This window comes from Fusarium subglutinans (assembly GCF_013396075.1).
Source record: "Fusarium subglutinans strain NRRL 66333 chromosome Unknown NRRL66333_c0000002, whole genome shotgun sequence".
NCBI classification, from domain to species: Eukaryota; Fungi; Ascomycota; class Sordariomycetes; order Hypocreales; family Nectriaceae; genus Fusarium; species Fusarium subglutinans.
In genome coordinates, this window is record NW_023502065.1 from 911,910 (window position 1) to 926,861 (window position 14,952).

Below are 14,952 nucleotides of genomic sequence, written 5' to 3' on the forward strand. Positions count from 1 at the left end.
GACCAGCAATCGGTAGGCTTGTCAGGTGAGACCGGTCAATCATCCAGGACAGGTTTAGAACATAGACGGGATGATCTTAGCCATTTGAGGGGTAACAAACAAAGTGTACAGTACAGTATCTCTACAATCCTGGTTGAATATCACGAACCTATCGAACTGCGAATGTGAAATGCAACTGCAGCTAGAGAGAGCTCTAGGATTTGACGATACGTGCAGCTAATTGCCGCAAAGCATTGGCCATTAGGGCACTTCAACCGCTTCTCCTCTGAGGTATCATCTTCCATCGTTCGTTCGGTTTGTTTGTTGCATGGGCATATACACACCCGCATCCCTTTTACCTCTATTCCCTTATTACGTGAGAATCTGGTTAATCTGGCTTCTTTCTTCAAGAGGCCAAACACCAATCGAAAAGAGGCACAGTGCATTGTGTGTCGTCAAAGGAGACCATACCATCTCGCAACTGAGCAATAAGCCGACCGACTTCTTTTACCCTGCTGAGCACGGTTCCCTTTTCAGCTCTCCTCTCTATTAGTGATGCCTGGAGTCTCCGTGCTGCGCCTTAGTTGCGCTCTAGAGGCTAAAGATTGCGGTGGCAGCTAAATTCAGGGCATCTCCTTTTACTCAGACTCGAGATGACAGCGCCACAGTGTCGTGGGCGTAGCTGACGAGACGCCCATGAACAGGATATGCAGCTAAACCTTCTGGGCGCTTGTTATAGACACGCCCCATGTCCATTTTGGGGAACGCAATCCAGTGACTGATGATAGACATGGAGACGATATCTCATAATCGAAATGCGAGAATGTTCTCTGCGAGGTTTAATATAAAGTAATAGCAATACGGAGTACGTTCCTACGCATTCAATGAAATGAGTTTCGAGGTTACATGAAATTTGTGGTACCAGCAAATAGCTGTCATTGCTTTCAGCAACTAAAAAAAAAAATTTAAAAAAAAGTTAGAAAAGAAGGGGTCTTAAACTTTTTTTTTCTTGGATCGCCCTGGAATCAGCCATTGCCGAATAAGAACTCCTGTCCAACAAACTTTTGCCCGACAACAAGTTGCAAGAGACACAAAAACCAAGCCCGGGCCGGGTTATAAAACATCAGCCCAGCGCAGCCCAGTCCAATCCAGCGATCAGTTGACCGAGGAAACAGCGTTATCTGATCAGATCAGGGCTCCTCACCTTGGCTTGAGTTGGGACGTTAAACCAAAAAGGAGTAGGGTCAAGGGTTAGGTCAAGGGTTTAGGTCTGAAGCGATGGGGATCTTCACCACGTGTAAGTGGTACGCAGTACGGATACTGACAGAGGATTCAAACAATGCCAGGCCAGGACGTTAATGCAATGAGCCGATTTGGTACAGTCTCCTATTGGCATTGTATTCGAAATGGTTCTTACAAGTCATTCATGAATGACTGGTTGTGAATGCTCAATTTACCGCTACCTTAGACTCTAATCTCTCGTACCTGGATACGGCTGATGTGAGCCGCTCGCGTTTAAACTCCACGTAACATCCAGTCCATTCAGGTACACAATTATAAGTGCACAATTAAACTCAAAACATAAAAACTTCATGCGAAGGGATTATGTACATACATACATATGTGTGAAAGGTCACTGAAACAGGTTTTCCAAACCTCCACACAACAGGGCTCGAAACAAACCCATCGCTCCTTGGTCTGACGTGTTATTAGACGCGTCTCAAGCTGGTACAGCTAGCGAGAGACACGAGAGCCTCGTTACGTTCTCTCGTCCTTGAACTGAAGGGCTAGGTACTGTCTCTCTTATCTGTTTACTTCAAGCCCTCTTCCAGAAACGGAACCGAGGCTTTCGTTGTATCGTGGGGGACCTCCAGCCACAGGAAGACAGAAGAGTTTATTCCGTAAGGGCAGTAAAAGTTTCAATGCAGGGCAAATCGATCCTTAGGAGTAAGATTCTCGGTTAAGATTCTCGGCTCGCTTCTAAAATATCCGATGCAAGATGAGTCGGTCACTGGGTCGAGATGAAGAAAAGCTAAACAAATTCTCGAATCAAATCGAGGACCGAGAAGGACACCTGGACCTTGGAAGCATAATCTGAGACACGTTCGCTATCACTGCATAGAAACGTATGGACTGTCATTCCCAGGTATGCTATGTATCGGCATGCATCGAACTATTGTTTTCGATGGTTAAAGTGGCTCGCGCATCGAGACACATCGAGCAGCCCTCGTCTGCGCGACCTTGGGCATCTGAAAGCCTAAGACCATGAATCAGGGTGAAAAATATCCTATGCAAACAGTCGACTACGTGTCTTGAATCTCCCCAAGATAATCCTAAGATATCCTAAATATTTTTGTCGCATAAGTCTTGGGATTGAAGTCTCAAGTTGTTGTCTGCCATCGCCTTCTAGCCAAGCGCACCTTTGCAGTAAGTACAGTACGGAGACACACCGTACGAGTGTACAGCCCCTCTTTCGATCCCCCAGGCTTCAACACCACCCCACTCCATGTCCATCTCCAAATCAGTCCTCCCTCCCTCGTTCATTTCATCAACACCCTCTCCGCCCAGTGCGAGCTTTCATTGCCCATCTCGATTAAGCCTTGAGCGGACGTCGGATGGCCTCGCCAAGCTATAGGCCACGGGGCCACTGTCCACTCTACCCGTCTCGGAAGTTGGGGAAATGGAGAGCGAGCAGTCAGAGCAGGCAGCAAGTTCTGGTGCTGTGAGGTCAGTGAACTGTACAAAATCGTGTACCTACTGTATTATGTACGACGATAGGATGAGAACATGGACGCGTCGGGTGACGAATCAGCCCAGAATCGTCCATGGCAGATGCGATTTGACTGCTGATGATTCCCAACAAGAAAAACGAACGGTGAGGACCTGGCCCGACACCTCTCCCCTGCTATCGCACTTGGTCGACATGCTCCCGCTGAACTCTTCTTCCATCTCGACCGCCGGCAACCTTTGTCCAGGCCAGACGGGACCTGATGAGTTGAGATCCAGCTGCTCCAGGGAAACGGTTAGTTTCATCCCCTGGCTACAACGTTGTGCAGCGGACAAGAGGATCCTAGCACGTCTGCACTTCTTTTTATGATGGTGCACAAAGAGAACCATCACCCATTTCATACCTTATCGAGAAAAGCCTATCCACGGGTCCAATCATGGGCACAGCGCAAAGTACAGCGCCTCATCATGCACCACGAGGAGGGGAATGAGGGGATACGTACCTCGGATTTCCGCCCATGGGTCTATCCCATCTCCCTTGCCCGTCGCTGTTTCTCGCTGGTAGATGGTACTTGAAAGTCAACAATGAAGTTTCTACATTTGCAGCTTCCTTTTCATAAAAGGAGTCAAGCACTATCGTGTCGTATCTCCTTCTCACATATCTATCTATCCAGGTCGACAACAAGGGGAAGATGGCTCAGCCCCTGTTTGCCGTCCGATTGCGACGTTCTCTCTGGCCAGTTCCTTAATAGGGCGCATCGTACGCCCACTATTTACAAAAGACACGCCCCCCACGCAGGTCAGGCGCTCTTCCACTCCTCTTCCTTGCTGCAACTCAGTTCGGGCAACAGAGCCAACCAATTGGCTCGTCTTACACTCTCCACCTGTCGCCATTGAATGGATGGATGCCCCTGGGCCTGGGGGAGAAGGCGTTGGAACCGGTGGCCGCTCCAGGCTTGTCTGGGGCTGCTTGGTACATTCAGGTAGAGCCATAGAGGGAGGCCCTCTCATACTTCCAAGGCCAAGGTCATGTTCAGTGATTCCTCAATGGGTACTAGCGAGGTGATAAAATCACACAGCCATCTATTCAGAGCCAAGATACACTCCCCCGCACCTTCTGCCACACACCTAGGCTGGTCTCCCAAAATATTATTTCTCGTTTGTCTCTGGGACCTTACTTCTCCTTCTTCAACACTTGACACTTGACAACCTCACTTTACAAACTTCAAGCCCAAGAGTAACTAACAACTCCAATCCAAACACATAGTTCGAGATCGACACGACTGAAGTCGGTCGAATCCTGAACATCCATCCCAAGTCACCGGCAATGGCCTCATCCAAAGTACGCTGCCCTCAATCCTCGGAGGGAAACCGACCCGAGCCCTACCTCATACCCTGATCTTGCCCAGTCATGATCTCTCCGTGCACGACCTGCCAAATGGCAAAACAACCTTCCAAGGCCCAGATTTGCTGATCTCCTTCATCCATTTCAGGAAATGCAGCAGTCCTCGAGGCCATTGACTCAGAATCGTTCTCCGATGTCGTCCACATCGTCGGCCCTGCCCGGCCGTCAATCCCACGCTCGGACGAGCTCGCACTCGCTGCTAACAGGTGCTCTGAACGCCAACCACCGGGTGACCCGACGCAAGTCTGTCACCAACCCGAATACCAATGTGACCGCGATCGCCGCCGCTCTTCGGGAAAGTGAGCGTTCTTCCGCCTTGCCCATCGGTAGTGGTGGACGCCGGATGTCCAAGAGCGCTGCTGCCCGGGCTGCACTCGTCGGTAGCCTTCCCTCTCCCCCCGCTAGTCTCCCGAACCACAAGTCGATACCCGAAACGAAGCAAGAACTCAATGGTAGCGCCATTGAGGACGATGTGAATGAGGGTTCGGCTGACGAGGGAACTACCAAGTTCCAGAAGGCTCGTCAACGCCGTGCCAGCGATGGCCAGACTCTCAAAGAGAGCAAGAAGAGCAACAGGGTTGAGGTTCGCTGTGACAAGTGCGGTAAAGGCTACAAGCATAGCAGTTGCTTGACTAAGCACTTGTTGGTCCCCCTCCTCCCAATGACTTGCCCCAGCACAACAGCTCTTATTTTGAGATGAGAGCTGTTTTTTTTGGCGTGTAACGTTTCGTATCCATGATCGGTGTCACTGACTGTGTCTAGGTGGGAACATACACCTGAGTGGGCTTTGACCTCAAAGCTGCTCATTTCCAAGCATCAGCAGGTTCAACTGCTTGAGGCTGCTTCTGTTCTGGTAACCATGAACGGCGTTGAAAACAGCGCTGACACTCCCCCCGAGTCTACCAAGGACTTCCAGAGTGAAGCTGGTTCATCCTCGCCTGCTGCGTCTGGATACTCCGATCCCGCTGAGCGACAAAGCTCTGCCGACACCACCCCACCTCCGTTTGCCGAGGGTGTCAATGTTGACGGCACTTCGTACCGAAACAAGCGCTTCGGCAGCAATGGCGGATACGCGACAAGCTTCCAGTCTGCTTCGGCTGCTTCCTTCGGAGCAGGAAGTGTGCCGTACGGATCTGGATTTGGTCACTACCGCCAGCCAAGCCATGAACACCGCCCAGGATCTTCCGGGCGTAACGCTACGGGCGAGGACGATCGGGACCTGGCTGCTGCAGTTGAGCTTCTGAGCTGCAGTTTTGGTAGCAACAACGGTTCTCGACCTGCCATGGTTCCTGCTGATGCTCCTCCCGTTCCTCCGCTGCCAGCTCAATACCTGGACCAGGCAGCGTCTCTGTCTGCAAGCTTCATCAACAGCTTTCCAAGTCGACAGCCTGAGAGCTTCACTCGTGGTGAGATGAGACGCCCCAGCGACGACGTCAGAATGGAGGGTAGCGGTGATTCGGTCATGGATGACGACGACTTCGAGATGCGTTCGCGTGGTCGTAGTGAAGATGATGACGATGGTGTTTTTGGTCGCATGGAGGAATGAAAGATTTTGTATGCATCACTAATGGGTTAACGATTGGGACGGAGTATATCTCTTGGGTCGGGCATGTTGGCTCTGGAGTTGGATTATATATGGGATGACGTCGATGGACATACACGTTATTCCTTCTTATTTATATGTACACATACCTATACAGCGTGTTGGTTGAGGTGGACCAAGCTCCGCCACGGATCTTTAGCACCGATGAGTTGGAAAGGCCCTTCTTTGCTTCGCCCAGGTTATTTGGGGATATGAGGAGCTAGATGAGATTGCATCGCCACGAGGTTAAAGTGAGGATTCGGATAGGCGTCGAGTTGGCACCCAAATAAATACCTATCTATCAAATGGATATCAAATATTGAGAATCACATTGTCGTGTTCTAACATTGAATCACCATGAGATGTGAATAGGAATGAAGAAGCATCAATTGAGAAGAATGAGAGAGGTGAGGAGACATCACGCAGTTCAAAGTCACAACAGAGCAGAAGAAATTGCAGGTTCTTCTGTTAGAGGACTGTTGAGGGAAGAGAGATAGCAAGATAGGAAAAAGGGATGAGCTTCCTTCTCTTGATCGCACTTGATTGAAGCGCGAATGATGGATCTTCAGTTAAAAAGAAGAAGAAGAAGAAGAAGAAGTTCATCATCTTGAGGAAGAAAATTCATCTTAGTCGGCTGGTGAAGCGACCCCCAGGGAACAAAAAAGCTTCTGACATTAGGCCAGTGTGCCAAAATTAACTGGTCTAAAGATATGGCTAATACATACCAAACTTGCCTGAATATCTTTTCCTACCTAAGAGAAAAGTCCTACGTTTTTCTTGACTCCTCTCCGCGACTAACCCAATATCATCTTAGTTTTCAGTGTGGAGTTGATGAAGTCAGTTACCCTTGACGACGACGGGAACGACGTCAACGTCACATCTATTGGATCACCCCCACTCTGTCGCTCCAGCTTTCACTATATTCCCTGACGCACAAGAAATACCTACTACCTTGCCTACTTCGGATACATAAGGTAAACACCACCAACTATCAGCGCCCTGCTGTTTCTCCATCGCGACGCTCTCATACCTAGTATATATTTGTCCTAGACAAGTGGCGTGCGTGTCTTAACCCTTCAACCATGACTTCGCGACGAAGCGCCGCGGCTGGCGATGATGACACAGCCTTGACGACAATTCCATCATCGCCAAAGGAGGTCCAACAACCTCCGCGCACCTTTCGCGACGCGGTCCCCCGTCAAGCGCAGTTCCCTATCGCTGTTGCGACAAGCTTTGCGATGGCTTCGCTTGGATACAGCTTGCTGGGCGAGCTTACCAACGGCGAGCTTGCTGCTCTGAGCCGAAGCCAGGACACTTGGGCAGAGGTTTCGCTTCTTGCCGGATGGAGAGTGTGAGTCGGATAAGCTTGAGAATTGGAAGATATACTAATAGCGATGCTAGGATTGAGTTGACATTGGGATGGTATGGCAAGCTCGACAGCCTGGACGTTGCGATGCTAAATCTTCTCGCCCATGGCCCTCACGTCAGTTGAATCCACCCGTCGCAAAACATGGACCAGCAAAAAACTGACTGATGAACAGTACTACCTCCTCTCAACCTTCTATGAACTCAACTGGACTATTTCGGCTTCGGCTCTTGCTATTGACGTTCTCTCAATCGCTGTGCCTTTCTTCCTGCTTCGCCCGCTCTCTACTATCCATACACCTTCAGCTGCCGCTGCTGCAGGTCTGCCCAACCGCGAGCTTCTCGATCTTCCCCTCCAGACGTACACGGCCGCTCTGTCAACAGGCATCTACACCGTTGTCCTCGTCCTGTCGCTACGATTCATTCTGCCTCGCATTTTAGTTGTCAACTACTCAGGAGTGCCGACATTGGAGCCCGCCTACAATGCTTCATACGCTGCCATTCTCCCCGTGACGACCCTGTTCGGCATCGCCGCCAGCACTTTCATCTTTGCGCCTTTCGCCACGACAGCGCGTGCCAAGGAGGACGACAAGCTTAACGAGTTTGATCCCGTGGCTGCATCTCTCGGGGAGACCGTTTGGTGGAATGTGTGGGGTTACACTGTCAAGACCAAGGTTGTTATTCGTCGAACAATTGTCGTTGCCCTTGTCACTGCGGTAAACACGTTCCTCGCCTCGTCCAAGACCTTGTATCGTGTCGATGCCTCTGGAGCTGCCGTGTATGCGGGCGTCTGGGCATTTGCTGCCATCTGCAGCGGTATTGGCCTGGGCTTCGTGGGCGGAGATTAAATGACTGAGACGTCATGTTCTAGAAGGCTATATCAGCCTTACAAAGACGAACTTGGTGGGGAGCAAGGAAAGGGTGTCGAGATTATCCTTGATTTGAGATGGAGGGATCAATACCCCGGTTTCATTTATCGATCGGAGTCAGAAGGATTCAGGGCGTGGCTACTTGACGATATTAAATTCGTTGTCAAGTGGCCTTGGGTTTTGATATTTATTGCCTTTTCTATGTAATTTTACCAGGTCTTTTCTTACTTTGCTATCGTATGAATACCATTTTTAGGAGTTCTTCTCTAAACTCGCCCTATTCATTTCTTACGAAGGGATATTTAGGCAGATTTGAAACACTGAATTCATCGCAGCTGAGACAGTCGAGGTGTCGCGTAGGAGCCTTGACTGCTTATTAGGCAACGATGGGGCATCCTGGGCAATGGCTTGGCGTCTTCTAGAAGGAAACAGGGTGGTGTGCGCCTCTAGACGGGGATACTCAAGCATCAGCGAATTAACAAGAAGAAGAGGTCAGTCATAGGGCTGAGGCGCAGATCCAACTAGGGACAAGTCGATGTAGACTAGCGGAACTAAGAGACTGTACAGCCTCGGGCGATTCTTAACGAGAACAAGGGTTTCAACGTTAAAAATGCCTGCAGCGCGATACGATACAGTACACTAAACTAGACTACGCCCGAGAATCAAGGCAGCAGAATCGGATGCAGACTGATCGACAATTCGGTCTACTCAAGGGGATATGTCTCCCTAGGCAAACACCAGTAAAATGAGTCCTAGGCTTACAGGCCCAGCTGAGCTGGCTCCCCAATTTCTGGGTCTTTAATGACGCATTGGGCATGTGAATGCATGAGATGAAGTTAGTCAGTCATGTTTCATTGTCGAGATTGTGAAATGGTGGTGTTCGTGGGACAGAATGAGGCGTTGGTCCTGGGTCTCGGTCCTGGATATAGGACGACTCGATACACCCCTGTTGTTAGACATTTCTACGTGCTAGGCTGGGGACTCCACAAAGAGTGCCTTGAGTGTCTGTCCCAGACTCATGAGCTTGAACGATATGAAAATTATGTCAATTTGGAGAAAAATAACACCAGAGTAGTGTTATCCTGGAATGAATGAATCAATCACGCCAAAGTTGAAATGCCAATCAAGACTCTGATGCCTGGTCACCCGGTGTAGGTAGGTAGGTAGGTTCAAGATGAATCACAAACTACTGCTAGTCCTCCCATCCCTTTCTAGACCTGCATATCTCTATTGGCTAGCCCGATAAGCCTCTACTCTATTGCTCCAACCTGCACAAGGCGTCACGCCTTTTTGCTGCAGTGCCCGGCATCTCGGTATCCATCTACGGGTCCCGTGCCTGGCTTGAGTAATAAGGGTCCCATATCGTCCTGCAAGATATGCCTTATGGCTGGGGCTAACATAGCAAGGGATTGTTTGTATGGACCTGAGTCTCTTGAGGCTCCAGTGTGCCTATGTGTAGTTTCAACCTCTTTGCGCAAACGGGTTGAAAACATGAAGTATAAGAAGAACGTCCTTGTTCCTAAGGACAGTATTTCACAATTCCATCTTCACTCACATCTTTGCACAACATCTCACAATCACTACCACTATAACAACAATTGCAATCTTCTGCGAGAACACCTGAAACAGAGAAACAGATCTGAAAGTCTTGAAAATGGCTAGCTACTACAACACTACCTCCTCTTACGCTAGCCCCCCGGCTTTCAAGAGATCTCGAAGCATCAAGAGCGACCATGAGATCGATCTCAACGGACCCATCGAGGTTGTTGGATCCGTCAAGTCTGGAAGCAGCATCAGCCTGAACGGCGATGTAATCGTTCGTGAGAAGGTTGACGCCTATGGAAGCCTTGGCTTGAACGGAAGCATCAGATGCGAGTGAGTATGACCCTTCTCCTGAGTGTGACCCGAGACTGACAAAGAAAAAGTGGCAAGGTCAAGGCCTATGGAAACATCTTGGTGAACGGATACACCGTTGCCAATGACAAGATCAAGGGCTGTGGAAAGCTCCGAGTCGTCGGAACACTCGAGGCCACAGACTTGGAGATTTACGGAAACGTGAGCGTCACGGGACTATTGTAGGTATACTTATAGCTATGACCTTGGCTCAACTAACCAGAGAAAGGAAATGCCGACGTCTTATTGTCTACGGAACTCTGACATTGATCGGAAGCGACTCAAACTACTATGTCACAGAGTCTGAGCAAGTGGCCGGAGCTGTCATGATGAGGGAGACTGAGCCTGACTGGGACTGGTAAATGGATGTCATGATGTGATGGAATTGTGAATGGGAAGCCACTTGAATGGTCAGGAGGCTATGACTGGGAGTTGCCGTATTACCAGATTGGGAATTGTGTCTTGGGTTTACTTTTTGGAATGTATTTCGGTCGTTTTGCTTGGCGTTGGATAGATCATATGGATTCAGTTCCGTCTTAGAGGGGGAAGTCTTTCACAAGAACAAGACTGTAACAGAACATATTTAGATGGGAATACACAGTTACAAGGGAACAAAAAGTGCCATCAAGACCAAGGTTGCCAAAGAAATGCCTTTGGATTTCTCGTGAACATGTCCAGTAACCCCCTGCTCAATAACCTCTCACCTCTTGAGTTTGTAATTCTGGTGTTGGAGCCCACTCAGCTTGAAAACTGTCAATACCCAAATAATGATCTCCCATAAAAACAGGGAATCTTTGAAAATCATTCTCGGTAATCGGTACAAGTGCTGCCGAGTTTCAAGGTGACTCCAAGTTTCCACGGCCAAGGCATACTGCGCTAGAGGTTCCATGATCTATCATGACTCCTTCGGCAAGGCGTTCCGCTAGATCACGGGGACGCCTTGGGCTCCGACTAGACACTGGAAGCACACGGAATGTTTTCTGATCGCATATGCGCAAATTCCGTTTTCTAAATCGCAAAAGCGCAAAGTTATTCCAACAGCTGGAAGTTTCAAGTTGCAGTGCAGCCTGGGGTTGGCAGGCAGCTAAATCAGGTCTTGGGACTAGAACCTAAAAAAGTGATGAGTCAGCTTCGCGGGGTGTTCATGTGGGGCTATGTCTTTTTGGGGCAAGCGCACCAAGGCCAATTGACGTCGCCAACGAGCTCCCGTCGCGTTAGCTCTAGACGCGCAATAACCCACATCGACAAATGGCTTCACCCACCAGCTTATCCATCATTACAACGTCCTGATCTGCGCTTCACACACGATCGCTCTTGTGTTTCTCTGACTTTGGGCGCGTCCAATCCAGGCTGCAATAATGGGTGAAGGAACAGATCTCGATGGCGACACAAACATGGAGGCCATCTCTCCAACGACCCGGACTTTACCTCTAAAAGGGCCTTCGCTTGAGCGCATCGACAGTCTCGCATCTATGGAATCGCGCGTGGATCCTGATGCCCAGACAACTGTGACAGACTTCCTCGATTTCACCGATTATCTACCTTCCGACATCGTGCGATCCCTTACCCTTATCGGCCAACTCGACCAAACCTATGCGAATGCTTCCCACAAGGTTCACGATTTGACAACAATATGGGGTCGGTTACCAACACTTCCCCAAGAGGAGCGCCCAGCACCGGTTCAACTGAGGGCAGAAATCTCTGAACAGCTGGAGCAAGCCATCAACTCTCGCACCTTCGCCCATGCTGAAGCTATCAGAATGTCTGAAAACATAAATCGGCACTACGCCAAGGCCAAAGTTTTACTCTCTAAACTACGCAAGATGAGAGACAACTATCCAACAGAAGAACCCAAGAGTCCTGTTCAATCAAAATCGCCACAATTAGCAAGGAGCAAGGCACCGAATAAAGCTGCTGGGGATGGCCAGAAGCCTCGGCGTCCACAAGTTCCTAGGATTATTGTACCCGGCGAGATACAGGCGCCGTACGATCTTGACTATGACTCTTACACCGATGAAAGCGAGGTCAGCTCAGATGAAGATTCTGATACGCCCGCGCCAAATCGAAGAACGCCTGCTCCTGGGGCGCGAATCAAGGTCGTTACTACTAAACCACCCAAGACGCCGAACCGGCTTGCTCGTCCAGTCACATATGCTACGCCAGCTCTGAGCCAAGCGGCTGCCGCTAACAACGCCGCCCTACTTCAGCCTCCACCTGAAGATGCCGTTGTGGGCAGTCCTGATGCCCCATGGCTACAGCTCACTCAATATGAATTGGCCAAGTTGCGGAAACGTATGAAGAAGAATGCAACATGGACTCCCAGCGAGACCATGATCGCTCGCGAGCTCAAAGCTCTAGGACGTGGTCCTGATGCATATCATGAGGCCAAAAAAAAGGCCGAAGATGAAGGAGAGTCCTTCGAACCCCCGGTCCCCAAGCCGATTGTAGACGCCGAATCTGGGGAGAAACAACTTCCAGCCGGCGCCATGAGTGTCGAGGTACTCGAGGCTGAAGAGGTCCCGACCATCAACAGGGGCATGAAGCTAAACGAGGCCAAGAAATTAAAGAGGGATAATCTTGCAAAGATGGCAGTAGAGGAAGCAGAGGAATCTGCAAGGAAGATGAACGAGGCTGCAAAAGTGCTTCTCAGGAACGGAAACAATAACAACAGCAACAACAATGGAAACCAAGCAGCTCCAAAAACGCCAACATCTGAGACCCCCAAAGAGACTCCAAAGCCCGCAAAAACCCGAGCTGCATCGCGGTCGACCAAACGAAAAAGGGAGCCGGAACCGGGGGACGCCAGCAACAGCAACGAGAGTGCTGAAAAGACGGAAAGCCAGTCCCTACGGCCTCAGGCCAAGCGAGCCAAAACCGAGACGCCAGTCCCGCCGCCTCCTCAGCTTACTTTGAATAAGGGCCCAAGTCCTGAGCAGGCGTTACCCGCGGCTGCAGCGCCTGGCGGTCTGGCTGCGGCGCAACACACACAAACGCCCGTTCCCATACCTATCCCTGGCAGGACCACAAGAGGGTCAGTAAAGTCTCCAACACCAACTCCAGCTACGGCGTCTGCTACAGGACCTTCCAAACCCCCTCAGCAGACTCCAGTTCCTCTACCATTGACAGAAAGTAGAAAGTCTGTGACTCCTGTGCTACCTCGAGTAAGAGAGAATAGTAAAAGAGAGACCCGAGGTGAGGCAGCAAAGCGAACACAGCAGGCACAACAGCAAGCAGAATTACCGCCGCCTCAAGTGATACCACCAATTCCGGAGATATCTGAAGAGGAGCCTCTCAAAACTGAGCAGAACTCATCCCCGGCACCTCAGCTCCAACATGTACAAATTGCTCTTGCTCCCCCAACATCCCCCCCTCCCCCTCCTCCACAGTCCCTCTCTCAACTTGCTCACGAAGCAGCAAGTAAGACAGCAAACAAGCAGGTTCCTTCTCGAGCGCCTACTCCTGGATTGACTGCTGGCCCCGAAGGTCTTGTCATACGCCGGCCCAGCTCTCGAGGTAAAGCTGCGAGTCAAGAGCCGCAGCCTTCGTTAGCTGCGGATCGACCACGACGAGCGAGCACCGCTCGCAACACACCTGCTCCTGAGCCTCGACCACCGAAGCGAACCAAACGGCCTGCTCCTGGAATTGTTAGCACCACCAAAAGCGGCGGTAACAGCGCTGTGGGTAAACGAAAGGCGCCACCGAAGAAGAAGGCTCGCACGAAGAAGGACAAGGGGTCTGTCGAGGTCGAGCTGGAGGATGTTGACGATGATGGTAATCCTATTGACCCAGACGAGCCGAGGTATTGTCTCTGTAACAGAGTCAGCTTTGGCACAATGATTGCTTGCGAAAATGCCGACTACGTAAGCGACTCTACCGCCTCAAATATCTACCTTTCTTCCTCCACGGCACGCAAGAAGCAAACAGACATAAAACTGACAGACCGGCAGTGTAAGCAGGAATGGTTTCACCTCGAATGTGTCGGCCTCGATGAGGTACCTGCCCGAACGACTAAGTGGTACTGTCCTGAGTGCCGAATTAAGCTCAACATTGGTGAGAAGGGCGAGGTCAGTGCCCGTGGTGTCAAGAAGTAGGCAGTCATGGTGGCAACGGGGGTCCTGGGGTCCATAAGAACCAGTGGGGATGGCGTACGATGGAGGACGGATTTCGATGTTTTTGGTCTCATTTTGAGCTCTCGGAGATAATACCCTGGTGTTTATGTAGAATCATGCTTGAGTGTAGCCGTCGGCAACAGACACGCGTAAGGGGCGGTTTTCTTGTCAATGCCGTCCATGCAGGCTCCATAGCACTCAATACTAAACTGTTTCTTCATCAAGCGTAATTGGTTTAGTGGTAAAATTCTCCGTTGCCATTCGAGCAGCGTCGGGGAGAGGGTTCGATTCCCTGATGAAACCTCTTCTTTTGCTCTCGTGAGCTCTTGAATATCTTTTTGTTGGTATCGCGATCTTGGATGTTGGTGTTTTGGCTGATGGACGTAGCGGCACGTGGAAATTTTAAGTTCAGAGAGTGCCTGCTCCAAACCTTCGTCTTAAGTTATAAACTATCTTCCTTGACAGGAAGCAGCTCTTTCCTAAATCTACAGACTGTTAGTCAGCACAGTGGTCCTTGATTGGCAAGGTTTAGGGGCAGAAAGAAAGAACTCAACGACAAGTTCTGACAAGCTGCTCCATTCTCTATCAGGGCTATAATTACTTGTGGTTTGTAACTTGTTTATGCCAAGTGACCACCGTTTAAGTCAATTCCGCTTAAGGAGTTATAGCAATAATGGCAATGTATTGCCAATTCCAGCGTCAATTCAATCCGAAGCTTTGCTGGCTGGTGTTGCGACAAGTAATTGCCAAACTGATATGATTGATTGATTAATTGATTATTATTTAACGTCCCACTGGGCTTCCCCCAGCCAACCTCCAACAAGGAGTAAAGAGACGTACTAGTCCTAAATAGAAAAGTAAAATACAAAATAGGTAATTACATAACAAATTCCTGCCTTCTTATTCGTTAACTAGTCCTTCTTAGTATATAGTACTTGTAAAAGTGCTATAACGTTAAATATAGGGAAACTAGCTACCTCTAGAAACTAGCTACTTTTTCTTTACTATAAGCTAAGAAATTAT

The 14,952-nt window shown here is 49.8% G+C and overlaps 4 protein-coding genes across 4 annotated transcripts; all 4 read left to right on the forward strand.

Annotated features, from left to right (window-relative positions):
• Positions 1-4,244: 4,244 nt before the first annotated feature.
• FSUBG_612 (uncharacterized protein) lies at positions 4,245-5,657 on the forward strand (the record flags this gene model as incomplete). The annotated part of the gene is made up of 2 exons (XM_036684286.1): positions 4,245-4,753; positions 4,874-5,657. 2 exons carry the CDS (start codon positions 4,245-4,247, stop codon positions 5,655-5,657), a joined length of 1,293 nt encoding a protein of 430 aa, XP_036544135.1.
• Positions 5,658-6,775: 1,118 nt separating this feature from the next.
• On the forward strand, positions 6,776-7,906 carry FSUBG_613 (uncharacterized protein; the record flags this gene model as incomplete). Its single annotated transcript, XM_036684297.1, has 3 exons — positions 6,776-7,044; positions 7,095-7,176; positions 7,235-7,906. 3 exons carry the CDS (start codon positions 6,776-6,778, stop codon positions 7,904-7,906), a joined length of 1,023 nt encoding a protein of 340 aa, XP_036544136.1.
• Positions 7,907-9,581: 1,675 nt separating this feature from the next.
• FSUBG_614 (polymer-forming cytoskeletal domain protein) lies at positions 9,582-10,182 on the forward strand (the record flags this gene model as incomplete). Its single annotated transcript, XM_036684308.1, has 3 exons — positions 9,582-9,802; positions 9,853-10,002; positions 10,044-10,182. 3 exons carry the CDS (start codon positions 9,582-9,584, stop codon positions 10,180-10,182), a joined length of 510 nt encoding a protein of 169 aa, XP_036544137.1.
• A 996-nt stretch (positions 10,183-11,178) lies between these two features.
• On the forward strand, positions 11,179-13,911 carry FSUBG_615 (Inhibitor of growth 1; the record flags this gene model as incomplete). The annotated part of the gene is made up of 1 exon (XM_036684319.1): positions 11,179-13,911. One exon carries the CDS (start codon positions 11,179-11,181, stop codon positions 13,909-13,911), a length of 2,733 nt encoding a protein of 910 aa, XP_036544138.1.
• Between the last annotated feature and the right edge of the window lie 1,041 nt (positions 13,912-14,952).